Source organism: Scardinius erythrophthalmus (genome assembly GCF_964197995.2).
Source record: "Scardinius erythrophthalmus genome assembly, chromosome: 6".
In the NCBI taxonomy this organism is placed as follows: Eukaryota; Metazoa; Chordata; class Actinopteri; order Cypriniformes; family Leuciscidae; genus Scardinius; species Scardinius erythrophthalmus.
The window spans coordinates 45,169,520-45,185,698 of NC_138226.1; the positions used below are offsets into that span (position 1 = coordinate 45,169,520).

The following is a 16,179-nucleotide window of genomic DNA, read 5'->3' on the forward strand; positions in this document are numbered from 1 at the left end:
TACTGTAAGTTTTTTTTTCTTCTCACGTGAATCGGGTTTCTGTTTTTGATGAATGAACGGATGCGCGCTGTTTACCACAGCTCGCAAAAAGACAGTTTAAATTTAAATCGCGTGTGTGAATGAATGAGGATGTTTTAGCAAACTGTATTACTATGAGTAAAAATCGACTGAAATATGTTGAAATAAAATGTAGGCTATTTGTACGTATTTGTACGTAGCAATACGTATTAAACTGCAATTTTATATGCCCTAATATTTCATAAAAACAACGTTACAGTCAGGCGAAATATGAAAGACAACATTTTGTTGACTAGATTTGAGTACAGTTTTTACTGTAGAATATACTGCCACATAAGCTTTTGATGAAAAAAGTAGCCTACCTCAGAAGTGCGGGTATATCGAGGAGCGAGCTGAGGAATAGCCTACTGTAAGTTTTTTTTTCTTCTCACGTGAATCGGGTTTCTGTTTTTGATGAATGAACGGCAGAGATGCGCGCTGTTTACCACAGCTCGCAAAAAGACAGTTTAAATTTAAATCGCGTGTGTGAATGAATGAGGATGTTTTAGCAAACTGTATTACTATACTGAGATGAGTAAAAATCGACTGAAATATGTTGAAATAAAATGTAGGCTATTTGTATAAGCAATACGTATTAAACTGCAAATTAACATTTATATGCCCTAATATTTCATAAAAACAACGTTACAATCAGGCGAAATATGAAAGACAACATTTTGTTGACTAGATTTGAGTACAGTTTTTACTGTAGAATATACTGAATATATATATCAAATAAGCTTTTGTTTAGCAATTTTTATATATATATAAAATAAAGTCATCAACTAAGATGTTAGCTGTTCCAATTTTGGCTATATTCAAACTAATGAATACATAGATAGGCCTAAAATGTAGGCCTATAATCTTTTTTTTTTTTTACAAAGAAAGAGTACACTTGAAATATTGTTGAAATTTTAATTATTGTTGTAATTGTAACCTTTTTAATAAAATAGCAAAACATATTTACAAGATAGATGTAAGCAAAATCTTAAATGGTCAATATAAGTCTTCTTCTAATTTTGTGTCCTTGCATTGTGGCTCAGTCAGTCAGAGTCACACCTGAATGAATGGCTAATTATATAGAGTCATTATGCATAATGGGTGGGACATTTTGTATTCCAAGGTGTAAACCACTCCTCGTTCACGCCCACTCGCATAATGGCTTTCCAAGCAAAAACCTGTTTTACATCAATTTAAATCAATGTATTGTTTTATCTGAACGATAAAGCAAGACTATTTTCACATAATTTTGAAGCCAGAACTCGAAGGAAGAACATCCATTTCTCAAAAGTCTTATTCATGCACATTTATTATGAGTTTTGAGGTCTTCTTTCAGCAACTTTCATTTTTAATTTTTTCAATAACCACGCATAAGCATTATTCTCTTAAAAATAAAAAAATATACATGCATGGTGATCACATATTTTGGTAGCCCTGTTTGTGCTATATAGAGTGAATTTACACCTTTGCCACTAACATGTTTATAAATAACTGAAAAAAGCACAAATGTCAGAGCATGTTAGAACACCTCCAGTGCCCAGAAAACACCTCAGACTCCAGAGGGTTAATTACAACTTGTAACTTGTGGTAGAACTCCGACTTGTACCACGTGATCGCTGTACCACCTGACCACTGCAGATTCATTTGCCGTTGATAGTGTTGCCATAAAAACAATCAATCATCTCCTAATTACGGTAATTATTATGACGTCCAACCCTAATCAAACACACCTGAACAAGCTAATCAAGGTCTTCAAGATTAGGCTATATTAGAAAGCTGCAGGCAAGTGATTTTCATTAGGGTTAGAGTTACCCAGACCCCCTTTAAAAATGTATTTTCAAAAAGTGTTTTAAACTCTTTTGGTAGCGTTTGTTGTGGGTTTCAGCTGATATTTTGATGCAGCAACAGGGGTCTTTCTTTGTAGTTTTGTGGTCCTTGCTGTCCGCCCCTCCTGACTCACTAATTCAGTGCATCTTCCAGCAGCAGAGTTGATTTTGAGATTGCAGGTCGAGAGGATGACAGCTCAAGTGTACTGCTCGTTTAGTGCTGTTTTATTGTGTCTGTCTGCTTGTTTAAGCACAACAGACGCTGGAGTCCTAGGTGAGAAGTTCTTTTAGCTTCATTACGCAGCCCGAAGAAGTGCATAAATAAAGTGCCTTACAAAATTTGATTTCCGACACATCTGCTTGCAAAAATACAGTACAGACGTCAAGTGGAAGTTCATCTTTGTATGTTGGTTTAGTTTTAATAAGCAAAGTATAAATATGCAAACTGTCATAAGTTTATGCATTTTTCATTGTACAAGTAAAACCCACATAATCACTAATGGGCACTTTTGTTTACTGTTAAGCACGCACATTAGTCTTATAATATGGCTGCAAAATTGTTACCGGACTGTATCAATCCTGAGTTTAAACTTTTGCCTAAAGTCTTTTTTGGTTTGTTTTAAGAAATGCATAAGCCTACAATATAACGTGGGGAGCTAATTATAGCCGATAACTCTGCATTTTACATATATAGTGGGTTTTTATATTTGTTCTGTTTTCTGTTGAGTAGCTTATTAAAATGCTTAAACGGAAATGAGGGTGGTCATGGGGATGGCATCATTTTTGAAGATGTACACCAGTAAATTTGTATACAACAAATTAACTGATGTCAATGCTTTCTATCAGCATTGCACTATTACTCCCTCTACTACAGTGGGGTAGGTTGTAACTTCACTCTCAGTCTTTGAAACTGATTGATGCGGTTTAGTGAAAAATGGTAGATTTCTAAGCTACTTGAAGCAGATAAATGTGTGAATATTACAAAGTTTGAGACTTATTGCAAAACCCCTGACTTGCAAATGCTGAAGCAAACTATTACAGCACTTCCTGGTCTCCCCTAATGATCCTCTTCTGTAGTGTCTGGTCAGTGTCCGGCGATGCTGACGGTCGTGCCCTCCCGACGAGATTGCACTTCTGATAGAGACTGCTCTGGAGGACACAAATGCTGTCAATTTCCCTGTGGGTCCGCGTGTGTGCCGCCTGTTTTCAGTGAGTTTTAATTATTGATGCATGCTATACGTCTTCCAGGAAAAAAACCCTGAAAAAGTTTTCACTCAGGAATTGCTAGCAAGTTTCACAAATAATTGCAAAGAAACAGCGAGTAACATATTGAACTAAACGTGAAACTATGAAGTAGATGGACTGAATATTCCGGTAAATCCTCCTACGATCATCTATTTTTTTATTTTCTTTCATACAGTGTATGAGACATTCAGTATTCAGTGATGTGGTTTCTCTGTCATGTGTCTCTATAACAGCAAAGGCAGGGGAGTGTCCAAGCACAAAGTCTGGAGCAGGAATGTGTGCAGAGTTGTGTTACTATGACAGTGACTGTCCGAACAATGAGAAATGCTGCAGCAATGGATGTGGACATCAGTGTATGGATCCATTTGCAGGTATTTGTTATTATATTAGGGTTTGGGTCAGCTTCCTCATTTCAGTTTGTCTTGTTTTATAATTAATCGTTCTCAATGTAAAAAGTATTCAGCCAATAGCACAGGATGGCTTTACAAAATTAATTCATATGATTAATAATACGATCATGATTAATAATTAAGAGGTGTAAAACTTGGTATTTGGGTTTTGTGCTGTATCTGAGACTGAATGCCTCTAAACGGACTGACTGAAGTTGACGATCTGTATCTATCCAGTGAAGCCTGCAGCCGAACCGCCGAGGCCTCCAGGAAAGCCTGCAGCCGAACCGCCGAGGCCTCCAGTGAAGCCTGCAGTTGAACCTCCAAAGCCTCCAGGGAAGCCTGCAGCCGAGCCTCCAAAGCCTCCAGGGAAGCCTGCAGCCGAACCTCCAAAGCCTCCAGGGAAGCCTGCAGCCGAACCTCCAAAGCCTCCAGGGAAGCCTGCAGCCGAACCTCCAAAGCCTCCAGGAAAGCCTGCAGCCGAACCTCCAAAGCCTCCAGGAAAGCCTGCAGCCGAACCTCCAAAGCCTCCAGGAAAGCCTGCAGCTGAACCTCCAAAGCCTCCAGGAAAGCCTGCAGCTGAACCTCCAAAGCCTCCAGCGGAGCCTTCTACCGAAGAGCCGGAGCCTTCTACCGAAGAGCCGGAGCCTTCTACCGAAGAGCCGGAGCCTTCTACCGAAGAGCCGGAGCCTTCTAACGAACTGCCGGAGCCTTCTGCTGAACTGCCGGAGCCTTCTACCGAACCTTCGGAGCCTTTAGACGAACTGCCAGTGACGCCCGCAGTGGAACCCCCGAAGCCTCCAGTGAAGCCTGCGGCCGAACCCCCGAAGCCTCCAATGAAGCCTGCGGCCGAACCCCCGAAGCCTCCAATGAAGCCTGCGGCCGAACCCCCGAAGCCTCCAATGAAGCCTGTGGCTGAACCGCCCAAGCCTCCAATGAAGCCTGCAGGCGAACCCCCGAAGCCTCCTGTGAAGCCTGTGGCCGAACCGCCCAAGCCTCCAATGAAGCCTGCAGGCGAACCCCCGAAGCCTCCTGTGAAGCCTGCAGCGCCTCCAATGAAGCCTGCAGCCGAACCTCCCAAGCCAACTGACCCTTATGGCCAATGTCCTGGCCATAATTAATGTGTCTATGCATGCAGTGCTGATTTAACCATTGGATGTATGTTGTTTTCCCTGTTTATCACCAAATAAATCTCACACTTGTAAGACCATTTCCTTTCTTTTTCTTTTTTCTTTTTTTTAAAGTGGGAAAACAAGGAATTAGATTTTTGTATTCCAGTGTTAGTTTGGCTGTTCTCTCACATAATGGCTCATTGGAATCAATGCGTGAGATCCAACTCTCCAAAGCCACGCCTCTTTCAAAATGCTTGAACGCACACAGTAGAGTCTGTAACGTGTCACAGGTTGAAAGACTGCACTAAATTGCCTCATGTCTAAAATGCATAACATTACAGTGATAATGAACGTAAACAACTTGCAGTGCTCTAGTTGTACCACCTGACTGATGCAGATTCATTTCGGCGTTGATGGTGTTGACATGGAAACGTCTGAATCCAAATGCAATGATTGGACGAACAATTCTATGAATTCTGTGACGTTTCAACCAGTATTGTCTATTGACCAATAGTCTTCTGCATTCTGAAGCATTTTAGTGAAATTGTCTTCTAGTGGTCGTTTTATTTTAGGAAGTTGCAACTTCAAGCCTATTAACAGATGATCCCTTTAGTTACCTGCGACCAAATGAGTTCTGAATGCCTGTAATGCCGAGTTCACACTGCACAATTTTCAAAGTAGTCGGGTCACTGTTCTTTTCACACTGCACGGCTATCTGGGGTAACGTTCAGTTGCTGCTGTGTGCACGATGCACTGCAGTAGTCGTGGCTGAGAGGTTATGGCGATGGACTTGAAATCCATTGGGGTCTCCCCGCGCAGGTTCGAACCCTGCCGACTGTGTGGCTCTTCGTCTGTTTGCGACAGGAATTGTGACATCTAGGAGCTTTGTACGAGCTGCTTTTTTTTTTCTTCTAACACGGACATTGGGCTCTTTTCAAGCCTGAAGTGGGCATCGTTTAAAAGGCCCAGATCATATGTGATTTTGCCCATTCTATTCAGGCTGTCGGAACAATGGCTTTGGCATCCCCCGACAACTTCATGGCCTTCATGTTGTGCAGCTCAAGAGACGCCGCATTATATTTTATGGAGAATCTTGGATATTAGTGTTTTGAAATGTTGCATTCGTTCTCTCTTAGAAAAGTCAAACAGAAACCTACTCATTATGTCCCAATTGCTCTTTTGTCGAAACCACCTTAGAGTTAGCAACATGCCATGAAAAAAACTCCACTCTTTCAATGGCAGTGTTCCTAGCTTTGGAAGGAGCAGCCTATCTCTCTCGTCCCTTTATAAATTGTGGTCTTCATCCTTTAATACCACAAACTTTAAGCTGACAAAGCATGAACACTTTAAGGAGAAAGTGCTGTTATATCCCTGGAGTGGCTGTTCCCTGGCAAAAGCCCAGCTAGCTCAAATGGTAGAGCATCAGACTTTTAATCTGAGGGTCCAGGGTTCAAGGAAACCTTCCCTAATCTCTTGCTGTGCTCTTCCCAGCCTTTGAGAGAGGTGGTCTTCCTCTTCAAGATAAGATGTGCCGGGGTTATTTCCCAGCATTTGGTGGTGTTTTGCCTGCTGTAATGCTTGGTTACTAGGGACTTTAAGCAACAGCTGTGGATTGCCCAACACTGCCGTTCCGGCAATGGCAAAGAGCTAAAGAGCGCAAAGATCACTAAGCGACAGTAAAGAGGACGGCATAGGGGTAATTTAATCATCAGACAAAATACAAAAAAAGGAAGTGATTTTAAAAAGGAAGAGAAGGGTTGCTTTTGGCATTTAATGATATACAGAAACGATTACAATGCCACATAACCTAAAACATAACATTAATATTCTTAATCTGTCACGTAGTAACGACTACGGCAAATCAGCTGTTCTCCCGTGGTAGACGGTTACAGTAGAACGTCGCGAGGTAGCAGTTAATGTCACGCATGCGCAATAGAACGACAGAATGCCGTTCCACCAGAGGCTGTTGCTTAAAGTCCCTACCGTCTAAGCAAGCGGTGGTGGGGGACTTTGAGAGAACTGAGCTGAAGCTTGCCGTTGACTCTGTATGTGCAGGCCCGGGGCAAGTGGAAAGATTGCTTTCTCTGTATAGCATTTAGTACTCTGCGTTGTGCCCGCAGCATCCCCAGTCCAAATCCGGATGATGGCATCTTTTCGTGTAGGTGAAGACGTTGTTGAACTGACGTTGTTGCCAACACAATATTTTCGCCATCCACATTGATAGTTGGCCCCGGTGTTCTCTGAGCATGTGACTCACTGGTGGGAGTAGTCGTGGCCGAGAGGTTAAGGCGATGGACTCGAAATCCATTGGGGTCTCCCCGCGCAGGTTCGAACCCTGCCGACTACGTGGCTCCTTGTCACTTTGTCTGTTTGCGACAGGAATTGTGACATCCAGGAGCTTTGTACAAACTCCTTTTTTCTCTAAAACGGAAAATTGGGCAACCCACATCTCTTTTCAAGCCTGAAGTGAGCAGGTTTTTGGTGTAGGCGAAGACGTCGTTAGTTTATAAATCAGTGTTTTGGCACACCTGTCCGAGTGGCGCAACAAATTCTTCTAAAATCTGATTTTATTTCGGGCATGTTAAAGGGGACAAGATGCAAAATGAATTTCTGATGTCCCCAGAGTGTGTATGTGAAGTTTTAGCTCAAAATACCCAACAGATCCTTTTTTAACAGCATGTTTAAATTGTCACTTTTTGGTGTGTGCCCTTTAAATGCAAATAAGCTGCTGCTGCACGGCAAAGGGGGCGGAGCTTCATGAGCTCGCGCTCAGTCTCAGGACAATTTCATCTCACGGAATGATGATAATATCAGAAACTCTCAGTAACGGTGTTCATTTCGACTCGGAGTCGGACAATAATGCCTACAGAGTCAGAGTGCTGTATGGAGATGGAACAGGTATAGTTTAGTTTAATTACGGTTATAACGTATTTGTCATCTGCTTGTATGCATCCACTACATACTAACTTACATACCACTGTAAAGTATGCTGTTTCGGACCAGGTCCGAATGATGATCAAAAATATACAGATGAGTGTAGTAAAGTTTATTGTACATCACACAAAAGATGAAGCGTCAGTTTTACTCCAGAAAATCACTGTAAGAGCTGAGTAAACACAGCATAAGATGTGCGTAAGGACATAAACGAATTTCGGTAGAGTTGAGGGAGCATTTTCTTTGAAAACAAAATAATTCCACCACGTCTTCAGCGTCTGCCTCAGATGTCGGGAGTAAATAGAGAGAGAGCTATGTGGATTAATACATCCAGCCACACAACACCTACAACGCTTAGGAGACATTCTCGTCAGTGCAGCAATGGCGGATGTGTACAACTCGCTGTGAACTCGATCAGGGCGGGTCTATGTTAAAACTGCAGTGTCTGTCAACACTCGTGGGCGGGGCCTGTGGCTTTAGTGACGTCACTAAAGTCGCAATCTGAAAACAGGTCGTTGGGAGACACTGCTGATGATTTATGGGGATTAATAAAAAAGGAGTGAGTGGATTTTTATCACTATTGGGTGGTTGTGTACACACACTGCCAACACACATTTATGTCCAAACAGCATGCAAAAGTGAATTTTGCATAATAGGCCCCCTTTAAATTAGCATTCGACAAACGCGAACAAACTTTTACTTATGTACACTCACAATAACAATTAAATGTTGTGCTTTTGTAAAATAAAGAAAACAAACAGGGTGCGCTTTCTGCCGTCTCGGTCTCCGTCACAGAAATGAACCAAAACTCTGTAGGCTACTTGCCTCGGTCACGATAAGAAATATGTCTATAGAAAGCTTGAGTGAACAAATATTATCTGATTATGCAATCCATACGAAACCATCCAATATTAAATTGGCTATGATATAACCATGGCTGTGTATTCCACTATATTCACTACAGTGGCTGGAAACATTGTTTTCATTCATAATTACTTGCATGGATTTACATGGCAAGTCAATCAGCAATTGAAAAATTCAGATTCAAATTCTAGACATGCCCCTTTGTCTCTTGATGTTCAATGCAGATTTATGCCCGTCTCCAGTAGAGATCCATTTCCTGGAGAGTTTAGGTGTAGGAGTTTAGTCTTAATTACAACTTGTAACTTGTGGTAGAACTCCGACTTGTACCACGTGATCGCTGTACCACCTGACCACTGCAGATTCATTTGCCGTTGATAGTGTTGCCATAAAAACAATCAATCATCTCCTAATTACGGTAATTATTACGACGTCCAACCCTAATCAAACACACCTGAACAAGCTAATCAAGGTCTTCAAGATTAGGCTATATTAGAAAGCTGCAGGCAAGTGATTTTCATTAGGGTTAGAGTTACCCAGACCCCCTTTAAAAATGTATTTTCAAAAAGTGTTTTAAACTCTTTTGGTAGCGTTTGTTGTGGGTTTCAGCTGATATTTTGATGCAGCAACAGGGGTCTTTCTTTGTAGTTTTGTGGTCCTTGCTGTCCGCCCCTCCTGACTCACTAATTCAGTGCATCTTCCAGCAGCAGAGTTGATTTTGAGATTGCAGGTCGAGAGGATGACAGCTCAAGTGTACTGCTCGTTTAGTGCTGTTTTATTGTGTCTGTCTGCTTGTTTAAGCACAACAGACGCTGGAGTCCTAGGTGAGAAGTTCTTTTAGCTTCATTACGCAGCCCGAAGAAGTGCATAAATAAAGTGCCTTACAAAATTTGATTTCCGACACATCTGCTTGCAAAAATACAGTACAGACGTCAAGTGGAAGTTCATCTTTGTATGTTGGTTTAGTTTTAATAAGCAAAGTATAAATATGCAAACTGTCATAAGTTTATGCATTTTTCATTGTACAAGTAAAACCCACATAATCACTAATGGGCACTTTTGTTTACTGTTAAGCACGCACATTAGTCTTATAATATGGCTGCAAAATTGTTACCGGACTGTATCAATCCTGAGTTTAAACTTTTGCCTAAAGTCTTTTTTGGTTTGTTTTAAGAAATGCATAAGCCTACAATATAACGTGGGGAGCTAATTATAGCCGATAACTCTGCATTTTACATATATAGTGGGTTTTTATATTTGTTCTGTTTTCTGTTGAGTAGCTTATTAAAATGCTTAAACGGAAATGAGGGTGGTCATGGGGATGGCATCATTTTTGAAGATGTACACCAGTAAATTTGTATACAACAAATTAACTGATGTCAATGCTTTCTATCAGCATTGCACTATTACTCCCTCTACTACAGTGGGGTAGGTTGTAACTTCACTCTCAGTCTTTGAAACTGATTGATGCGGTTTAGTGAAAAATGGTAGATTTCTAAGCTACTTGACTTGAAGCAGATAAATGTGTGAATATTACAAAGTTTGAGACTTATTGCAAAACCCCTGACTTGCAAATGCTGAAGCAAACTATTACAGCACTTCCTGGTCTCCCCTAATGATCCTCTTCTGTAGTGTCTGGTCAGTGTCCGGCGATGCTGACGGTCGTGCCCTCCCGACGAGATTGCACTTCTGATAGAGACTGCTCTGGAGGACACAAATGCTGTCAATTTCCCTGTGGGTCCGCGTGTGTGCCGCCTGTTTTCAGTGAGTTTTAATTATTGATGCATGCTATACGTCTTCCAGGAAAAAAACCCTGAAAAAGTTCACTCAGGAATTGCTAGCAAGTTTCACAAATAATTGCAAAGAAACAGCGAGTAACACATTGAACTAAACGTGAAACTATGAAGTAGATGGACTGAATATTCCGGTAAATCCTCCTACGATCATCTATTTTTTTATTTTCTTTCATACAGTGTATGAGACATTCAGTATTCAGTGATGTGGTTTCTCTGTCATGTGTCTCTATAACAGCAAAGGCAGGGGAGTGTCCAAGCACAAAGTCTGGAGCAGGAATGTGTGCAGAGTTGTGTTACTATGACAGTGACTGTCCGAACAATGAGAAATGCTGCAGCAATGGATGTGGACATCAGTGTATGGATCCATTTGCAGGTATTTGTTATTATATTAGGGTTTGGGTCAGCTTCCTCATTTCAGTTTGTCTTGTTTTATAATTAATCGTTCTCAATGTAAAAAGTATTCAGCCAATAGCACAGGATGGCTTTACAAAATTAATTCATATGATTAATAATACGATCATGATTAATAATTAAGAGGTGTAAAACTTGGTATTTGGGTTTTGTGCTGTATCTGAGACTGAATGCCTCTAAACGGACTGACTGAAGTTGACGATCTGTATCTATCCAGTGAAGCCTGCAGCCGAACCGCCGAGGCCTCCAGGAAAGCCTGCAGCCGAACCGCCGAGGCCTCCAGTGAAGCCTGCAGTTGAACCTCCAAAGCCTCCAGGGAAGCCTGCAGCCGAACCTCCAAAGCCTCCAGGGAAGCCTGCAGCCGAACCTCCAAAGCCTCCAGGAAAGCCTGCAGCCGAACCTCCAAAGCCTCCAGGAAAGCCTGCAGCCGAACCTCCAAAGCCTCCAGGAAAGCCTGCAGCTGAACCTCCAAAGCCTCCAGGAAAGCCTGCAGCTGAACCTCCAAAGCCTCCAGTGGAGCCTTCTACCGAAGAGCCGGAGCCTTCTACCGAAGAGCCGGAGCCTTCTACCGAACTGCCGGAGCCTTCTACAGAAATGCCGGAGCCTTCTGCTGAACTGCCGGAGCCTTCTACCGAACCTTCGGAGCCTTTAGACGAACTGCCAGTGACGCCTGCAGTGGAACCCCCGAAGCCTCCAGTGAAGCCTGCAGCCGAACCCCCGAAGCCTCCAATGAAGCCTGCGGCCGAACCCCCGAAGCCTCCAATGAAGCCTGCGGCCGAACCCCCGAAGCCTCCAATGAAGCCTGCGGCCGAACCCCCGAAGCCTCCAATGAAGCCTGTGGCTGAACCGCCCAAGCCTCCAATGAAGCCTGCAGGCGAACCCCCGAAGCCTCCTGTGAAGCCTGTGGCCGAACCGCCCAAGCCTCCAATGAAGCCTGCAGGCGAACCCCCGAAGCCTCCTGTGAAGCCTGCAGCGCCTCCAATGAAGCCTGCAGCCGAACCTCCCAAGCCAACTGACCCTTATGGCCAATGTCCTGGCCATAATTAATGTGTCTATGCATGCAGTGCTGATTTAACCATTGGATGTATGTTGTTTTCCCTGTTTATCACCAAATAAATCTCACACTTGTAAGACCATTTCCTTTCTTTTTCTTTTTTCTTTTTTTTTTAAAGTGGGAAAACAAGGAATTAGATTTTTGTATTCCAGTGTTAGTTTGGCTGTTCTCTCACATAATGGCTCATTGGAATCAATGCGTGAGATCCAACTCTCCAAAGCCACGCCTCTTTCAAAATGCTTGAACGCACACAGTAGAGTCTGTAACGTGTCACAGGTTGAAAGACTGCACTAAATTGCCTCATGTCTAAAATGCATAACATTACAGTGATAATGAACGTAAACAACTTGCAGTGCTCTAGTTGTACCACCTGACTGATGCAGATTCATTTCGGCGTTGATGGTGTTGACATGGAAACGTCTGAATCCAAATGCAATGATTGGACGAACAATTCTATGAATTCTGTGACGTTTCAACCAGTATTGTCTATTGACCAATAGTCTTCTGCATTCTGAAGCATTTAGTGAAATTGTCTTCTAGTGGTCGTTTTATTTTAGGAAGTTGCAACTTCAAGCCTATTAACAGATGATCCCTTTAGTTACCTGCGACCAAATGAGTTCTTAATGCCGAGTTCACACTGCACAATTTTCAAAGTAGTCGGGTCACTGTTCTTTTCACACTGCACGGCTATCTGGGGTAACGTTCAGTTGCTGCTGTGTGCACGATGCACTGCAGTAGTCGTGGCTGAGAGGTTATGGCGATGGACTTGAAATCCATTGGGGTCTCCCCGCGCAGGTTCGAACCCTGCCGACTGTGGGGCCTTTCTTCTGTTTGCGACAGGAATTGTGACATCTAGGAGCTTTGTACGAGCTGCTTTTTTTTTTCTTCTAACACGGACATTGGGCTCTTTTCAAGCCTGAAGTGGGCATCGTTTCAAAAGGCCCAGATCATATGTGATTTTGGCCATTCTATTCAGGCTGTCGGAACAATGGCTTTGGCATCCCCCGACAACTTCATGGCCTTCATGTTGTGCAGCTCAAGAGACGCCGCATTATATTTTATGGAGAATCTTGGATATTAGTGTTTTGAAATGTTGCATTCGTTCTCTCTTAGAAAAGTCAAACAGAAACCTACTCATTATGTCCCAATTGCTCTTTTGTCGAAACCACCTTAGAGTTAGCAACATGCCATGAAAAAAACTCCACTCTTTCAATGGCAGTGTTCCTAGCTTTGGAAGGAGCAGCCTATCTCTCTCGTCCCTTTATAAATTGTGGTCTTCATCCTTTAATACCACAAACTTTAAGCTGACAAAGCATGAACACTTTAAGGAGAAAGTGCTGTTATATCCCTGGAGTGGCTGTTCCCTGGCAAAAGCCCAGCTAGCTCAAATGGTAGAGCATCAGACTTTTAATCTGAGGGTCCAGGGTTCAAGGAAACCTTCCCTAATCTCTTGCTGTGCTCTTCCCAGCCTTTGAGAGAGGTGGTCTTCCTCTTCAAGATAAGATGTGCCGGGGTTATTTCCCAGCATTTGGTGGTGTTTTGCCTGCTGTAATGCTTGGTTACTAGGGACTTTAAGCAACAGCTGTGGATTGCCCAACACTGCCGTTCCGGCAATGGCAAAGAGCTAAAGAGCGCAAAGATCACTAAGCGACAGTAAAGAGGACGGCATAGGGGTAATTTAATCATCAGACAAAATACAAAAAAAGGAAGTGATTTTAAAAAGGAAGAGAAGGGTTGCTTTTGGCATTTAATGATATACAGAAACGATTACAATGCCACATAACCTAAAACATAACATTAATATTCTTAATCTGTCACGTAGTAACGACTACGGCAAATCAGCTGTTCTCCCGTGGTAGACGGTTACAGTAGAACGTCGCGAGGTAGCAGTTAATGTCACGCATGCGCAATAGAACGACAGAATGCCGTTCCACCAGAGGCTGTTGCTTAAAGTCCCTACTGTCTAAGCAAGCGGTGGTGGGGGACTTTGAGAGAACTGAGCTGAAGCTTGCCGTTGACTCTGTATGTGCAGGCCCGGGGCAAGTGGAAAGATTGCTTTCTCTGTATAGCATTTAGTACTCTGCGTTGTGCCCGCAGCATCCCCAGTCCAAATCCGGATGATGGCATCTTTTCGTGTAGGTGAAGACGTTGTTGAACTGACGTTGTTGCCAACACAATATTTTCGCCATCCACATTGATAGTTGGCCCCGGTGTTCTCTGAGCATGTGACTCACTGGTGGGAGTAGTCGTGGCCGAGAGGTTAAGGCGATGGACTCGAAATCCATTGGGGTCTCCCCGCGCAGGTTCGAACCCTGCCGACTACGTGGCTCCTTGTCACTTTGTCTGTTTGCGACAGGAATTGTGACATCCAGGAGCTTTGTACAAACTCCTTTTTTCTCTAAAACGGAAAATTGGGCAACCCACATCTCTTTTCAAGCCTGAAGTGAGCAGGTTTTTGGTGTAGGCGAAGACGTCGTTAGTTTATAAATCAGTGTTTTGGCACACCTGTCCGAGTGGCGCAACAAATTCTTCTAAAATCTGATTTTATTTCGGGCATGTTAAAGGGGACAAGATGCAAAATGAATTTCTGATGTCCCCAGAGTGTGTATGTGAAGTTTTAGCTCAAAATACCCAACAGATCCTTTTTTAACAGCATGTTTAAATTGTCACTTTTTGGTGTGTGCCCTTTAAATGCAAATAAGCTGCTGCTGCACGGCAAAGGGGGCGGAGCTTCATGAGCTCGCGCTCAGTCTCAGGACAATTTCATCTCACGGAATGATGATAATATCAGAAACTCTCAGTAACGGTGTTCATTTCGACTCGGAGTCGGACAATAATGCCTACAGAGTCAGAGTGCTGTATGGAGATGGAACAGGTATAGTTTAGTTTAATTACGGTTATAACGTATTTGTCATCTGCTTGTATGCATCCACTACATACTAACTTACATACCACTGTAAAGTATGCTGTTTCGGACCAGGTCCGAATGATGATCAAAAATATACAGATGAGTGTAGTAAAGTTTATTGTACATCACACAAAAGATGAAGCGTCAGTTTTACTCCAGAAAATCACTGTAAGAGCTGAGTAAACACAGCATAAGATGTGCGTAAGGACATAAACGAATTTCGGTAGAGTTGAGGGAGCATTTTCTTTGAAAACAAAATAATTCCACCACGTCTTCAGCGTCTGCCTCAGATGTCGGGAGTAAATAGAGAGAGAGCTATGTGGATTAATACATCCAGCCACACAACACCTACAACGCTTAGGAGACATTCTCGTCAGTGCAGCAATGGCGGATGTGTACAACTCGCTGTGAACTCGATCAGGGCGGGTCTATGTTAAAACTGCAGTGTCTGTCAACACTCGTGGGCGGGGCCTGTGGCTTTAGTGACGTCACTAAAGTCGCAATCTGAAAACAGGTCGTTGGGAGACACTGCTGATGATTTATGGGGATTAATAAAAAAGGAGTGAGTGGATTTTTATCACTATTGGGTGGTTGTGTACACACACTGCCAACACACATTTATGTCCAAACAGCATGCAAAAGTGAATTTTGCATAATAGGCCCCCTTTAAATTAGCATTCGACAAACGCGAACAAACTTTTACTTATGTACACTCACAATAACAATTAAATGTTGTGCTTTTGTAAAATAAAGAAAACAAACAGGGTGCGCTTTCTGCCGTCTCGGTCTCCGTCACAGAAATGAACCAAAACTCTGTAGGCTACTTGCCTCGGTCACGATAAGAAATATGTCTATAGAAAGCTTGAGTGAACAAATATTATCTGATTATGCAATCCATACGAAACCATCCAATATTAAATTGGCTATGATATAACCATGGCTGTGTATTCCACTATATTCACTACAGTGGCTGGAAACATTGTTTTCATTCATAATTACTTGCATGGATTTACATGGCAAGTCAATCAGCAATTGAAAAATTCAGATTCAAATTCTAGACATGCCCCTTTGTCTCTTGATGTTCAATGCAGATTTATGCCCGTCTCCAGTAGAGATCCATTTCCTGGAGAGTTTAGGTGTAGGAGTTTAGTCTTAATTACAACTTGTAACTTGTGGTAGAACTCCGACTTGTACCACGTGATCGCTGTACCACCTGACCACTGCAGATTCATTTGCCGTTGATAGTGTTGCCATAAAAACAATCAATCATCTCCTAATTACGGTAATTATTACGACGTCCAACCCTAATCAAACACACCTGAACAAGCTAATCAAGGTCTTCAAGATTAGGCTATATTAGAAAGCTGCAGGCAAGTGATTTTCATTAGGGTTAGAGTTACCCAGACCCCCTTTAAAAATGTATTTTCAAAAAGTGTTTTAAACTCTTTTGGTAGCGTTTGTTGTGGGTTTCAGCTGATATTTTGATGCAGCAACAGGGGTCTTTCTTTGTAGTTTTGTGGTCCTTGCTGTCCGCCCCTCCTGACTCACTAATTCAGTGCATCTTCCAGCAGCAGAGTTGATTTTGA

The 16,179-nt window shown here is 42.6% G+C and overlaps 2 protein-coding genes across 3 annotated transcripts; both read left to right on the forward strand.

Annotated features, from left to right (window-relative positions):
- Positions 1–1,785: 1,785 nt before the first annotated feature.
- On the forward strand, positions 1,786–4,805 carry LOC308692768 (uncharacterized protein). 2 transcript variants are annotated; one of them, XM_081369123.1, is made up of 4 exons: positions 1,786–2,157; positions 2,961–3,092; positions 3,362–3,499; positions 3,755–4,805. In XM_081369123.1, the coding sequence occupies exons 1-4, from the start codon at positions 2,073–2,075 to the stop codon at positions 4,636–4,638; spliced, it is 1,239 nt and encodes a 412-aa protein (XP_081225249.1). In that variant the 5' UTR covers positions 1,786–2,072; the 3' UTR covers positions 4,639–4,805. The 2 variants fall into 2 exon arrangements, with proteins under 2 accessions (XP_081225249.1, XP_081225250.1); XM_081369124.1 differs by having other exon boundaries at positions 1,805–2,157; positions 3,887–4,726.
- Positions 4,806–8,886: 4,081 nt separating this feature from the next.
- Positions 8,887–11,962, forward strand: LOC308692769 (uncharacterized protein). The gene is made up of 4 exons (XM_081369125.1): positions 8,887–9,248; positions 10,057–10,188; positions 10,456–10,593; positions 10,849–11,962. The coding sequence occupies exons 1-4, from the start codon at positions 9,164–9,166 to the stop codon at positions 11,676–11,678; spliced, it is 1,185 nt and encodes a 394-aa protein (XP_081225251.1). The 5' UTR covers positions 8,887–9,163; the 3' UTR covers positions 11,679–11,962.
- Positions 11,963–16,179: the final 4,217 nt, after the last annotated feature.

Coding starts and splice junctions, on each gene's coding strand:
- LOC308692768 (XM_081369123.1), top strand. CDS start 2,073: ATGACAGCTCAAGTGTACTGCTCGTTTAGTGCTGTTTTATTGTGTCTG. Junction 2,158..2,960: donor AACAGACGCTGGAGTCCTAG/GTGAGAAGTTCT, acceptor CCTCTTCTGTAG/TGTCTGGTCAGTGTCCGGCG. Junction 3,093..3,361: donor GTGTGTGCCGCCTGTTTTCA/GTGAGTTTTAAT, acceptor TCTCTATAACAG/CAAAGGCAGGGGAGTGTCCA.
- LOC308692769 (XM_081369125.1), top strand. CDS start 9,164: ATGACAGCTCAAGTGTACTGCTCGTTTAGTGCTGTTTTATTGTGTCTG. Junction 10,189..10,455: donor GTGTGTGCCGCCTGTTTTCA/GTGAGTTTTAAT, acceptor TCTCTATAACAG/CAAAGGCAGGGGAGTGTCCA. Junction 10,594..10,848: donor GTGTATGGATCCATTTGCAG/GTATTTGTTATT, acceptor GTATCTATCCAG/TGAAGCCTGCAGCCGAACCG.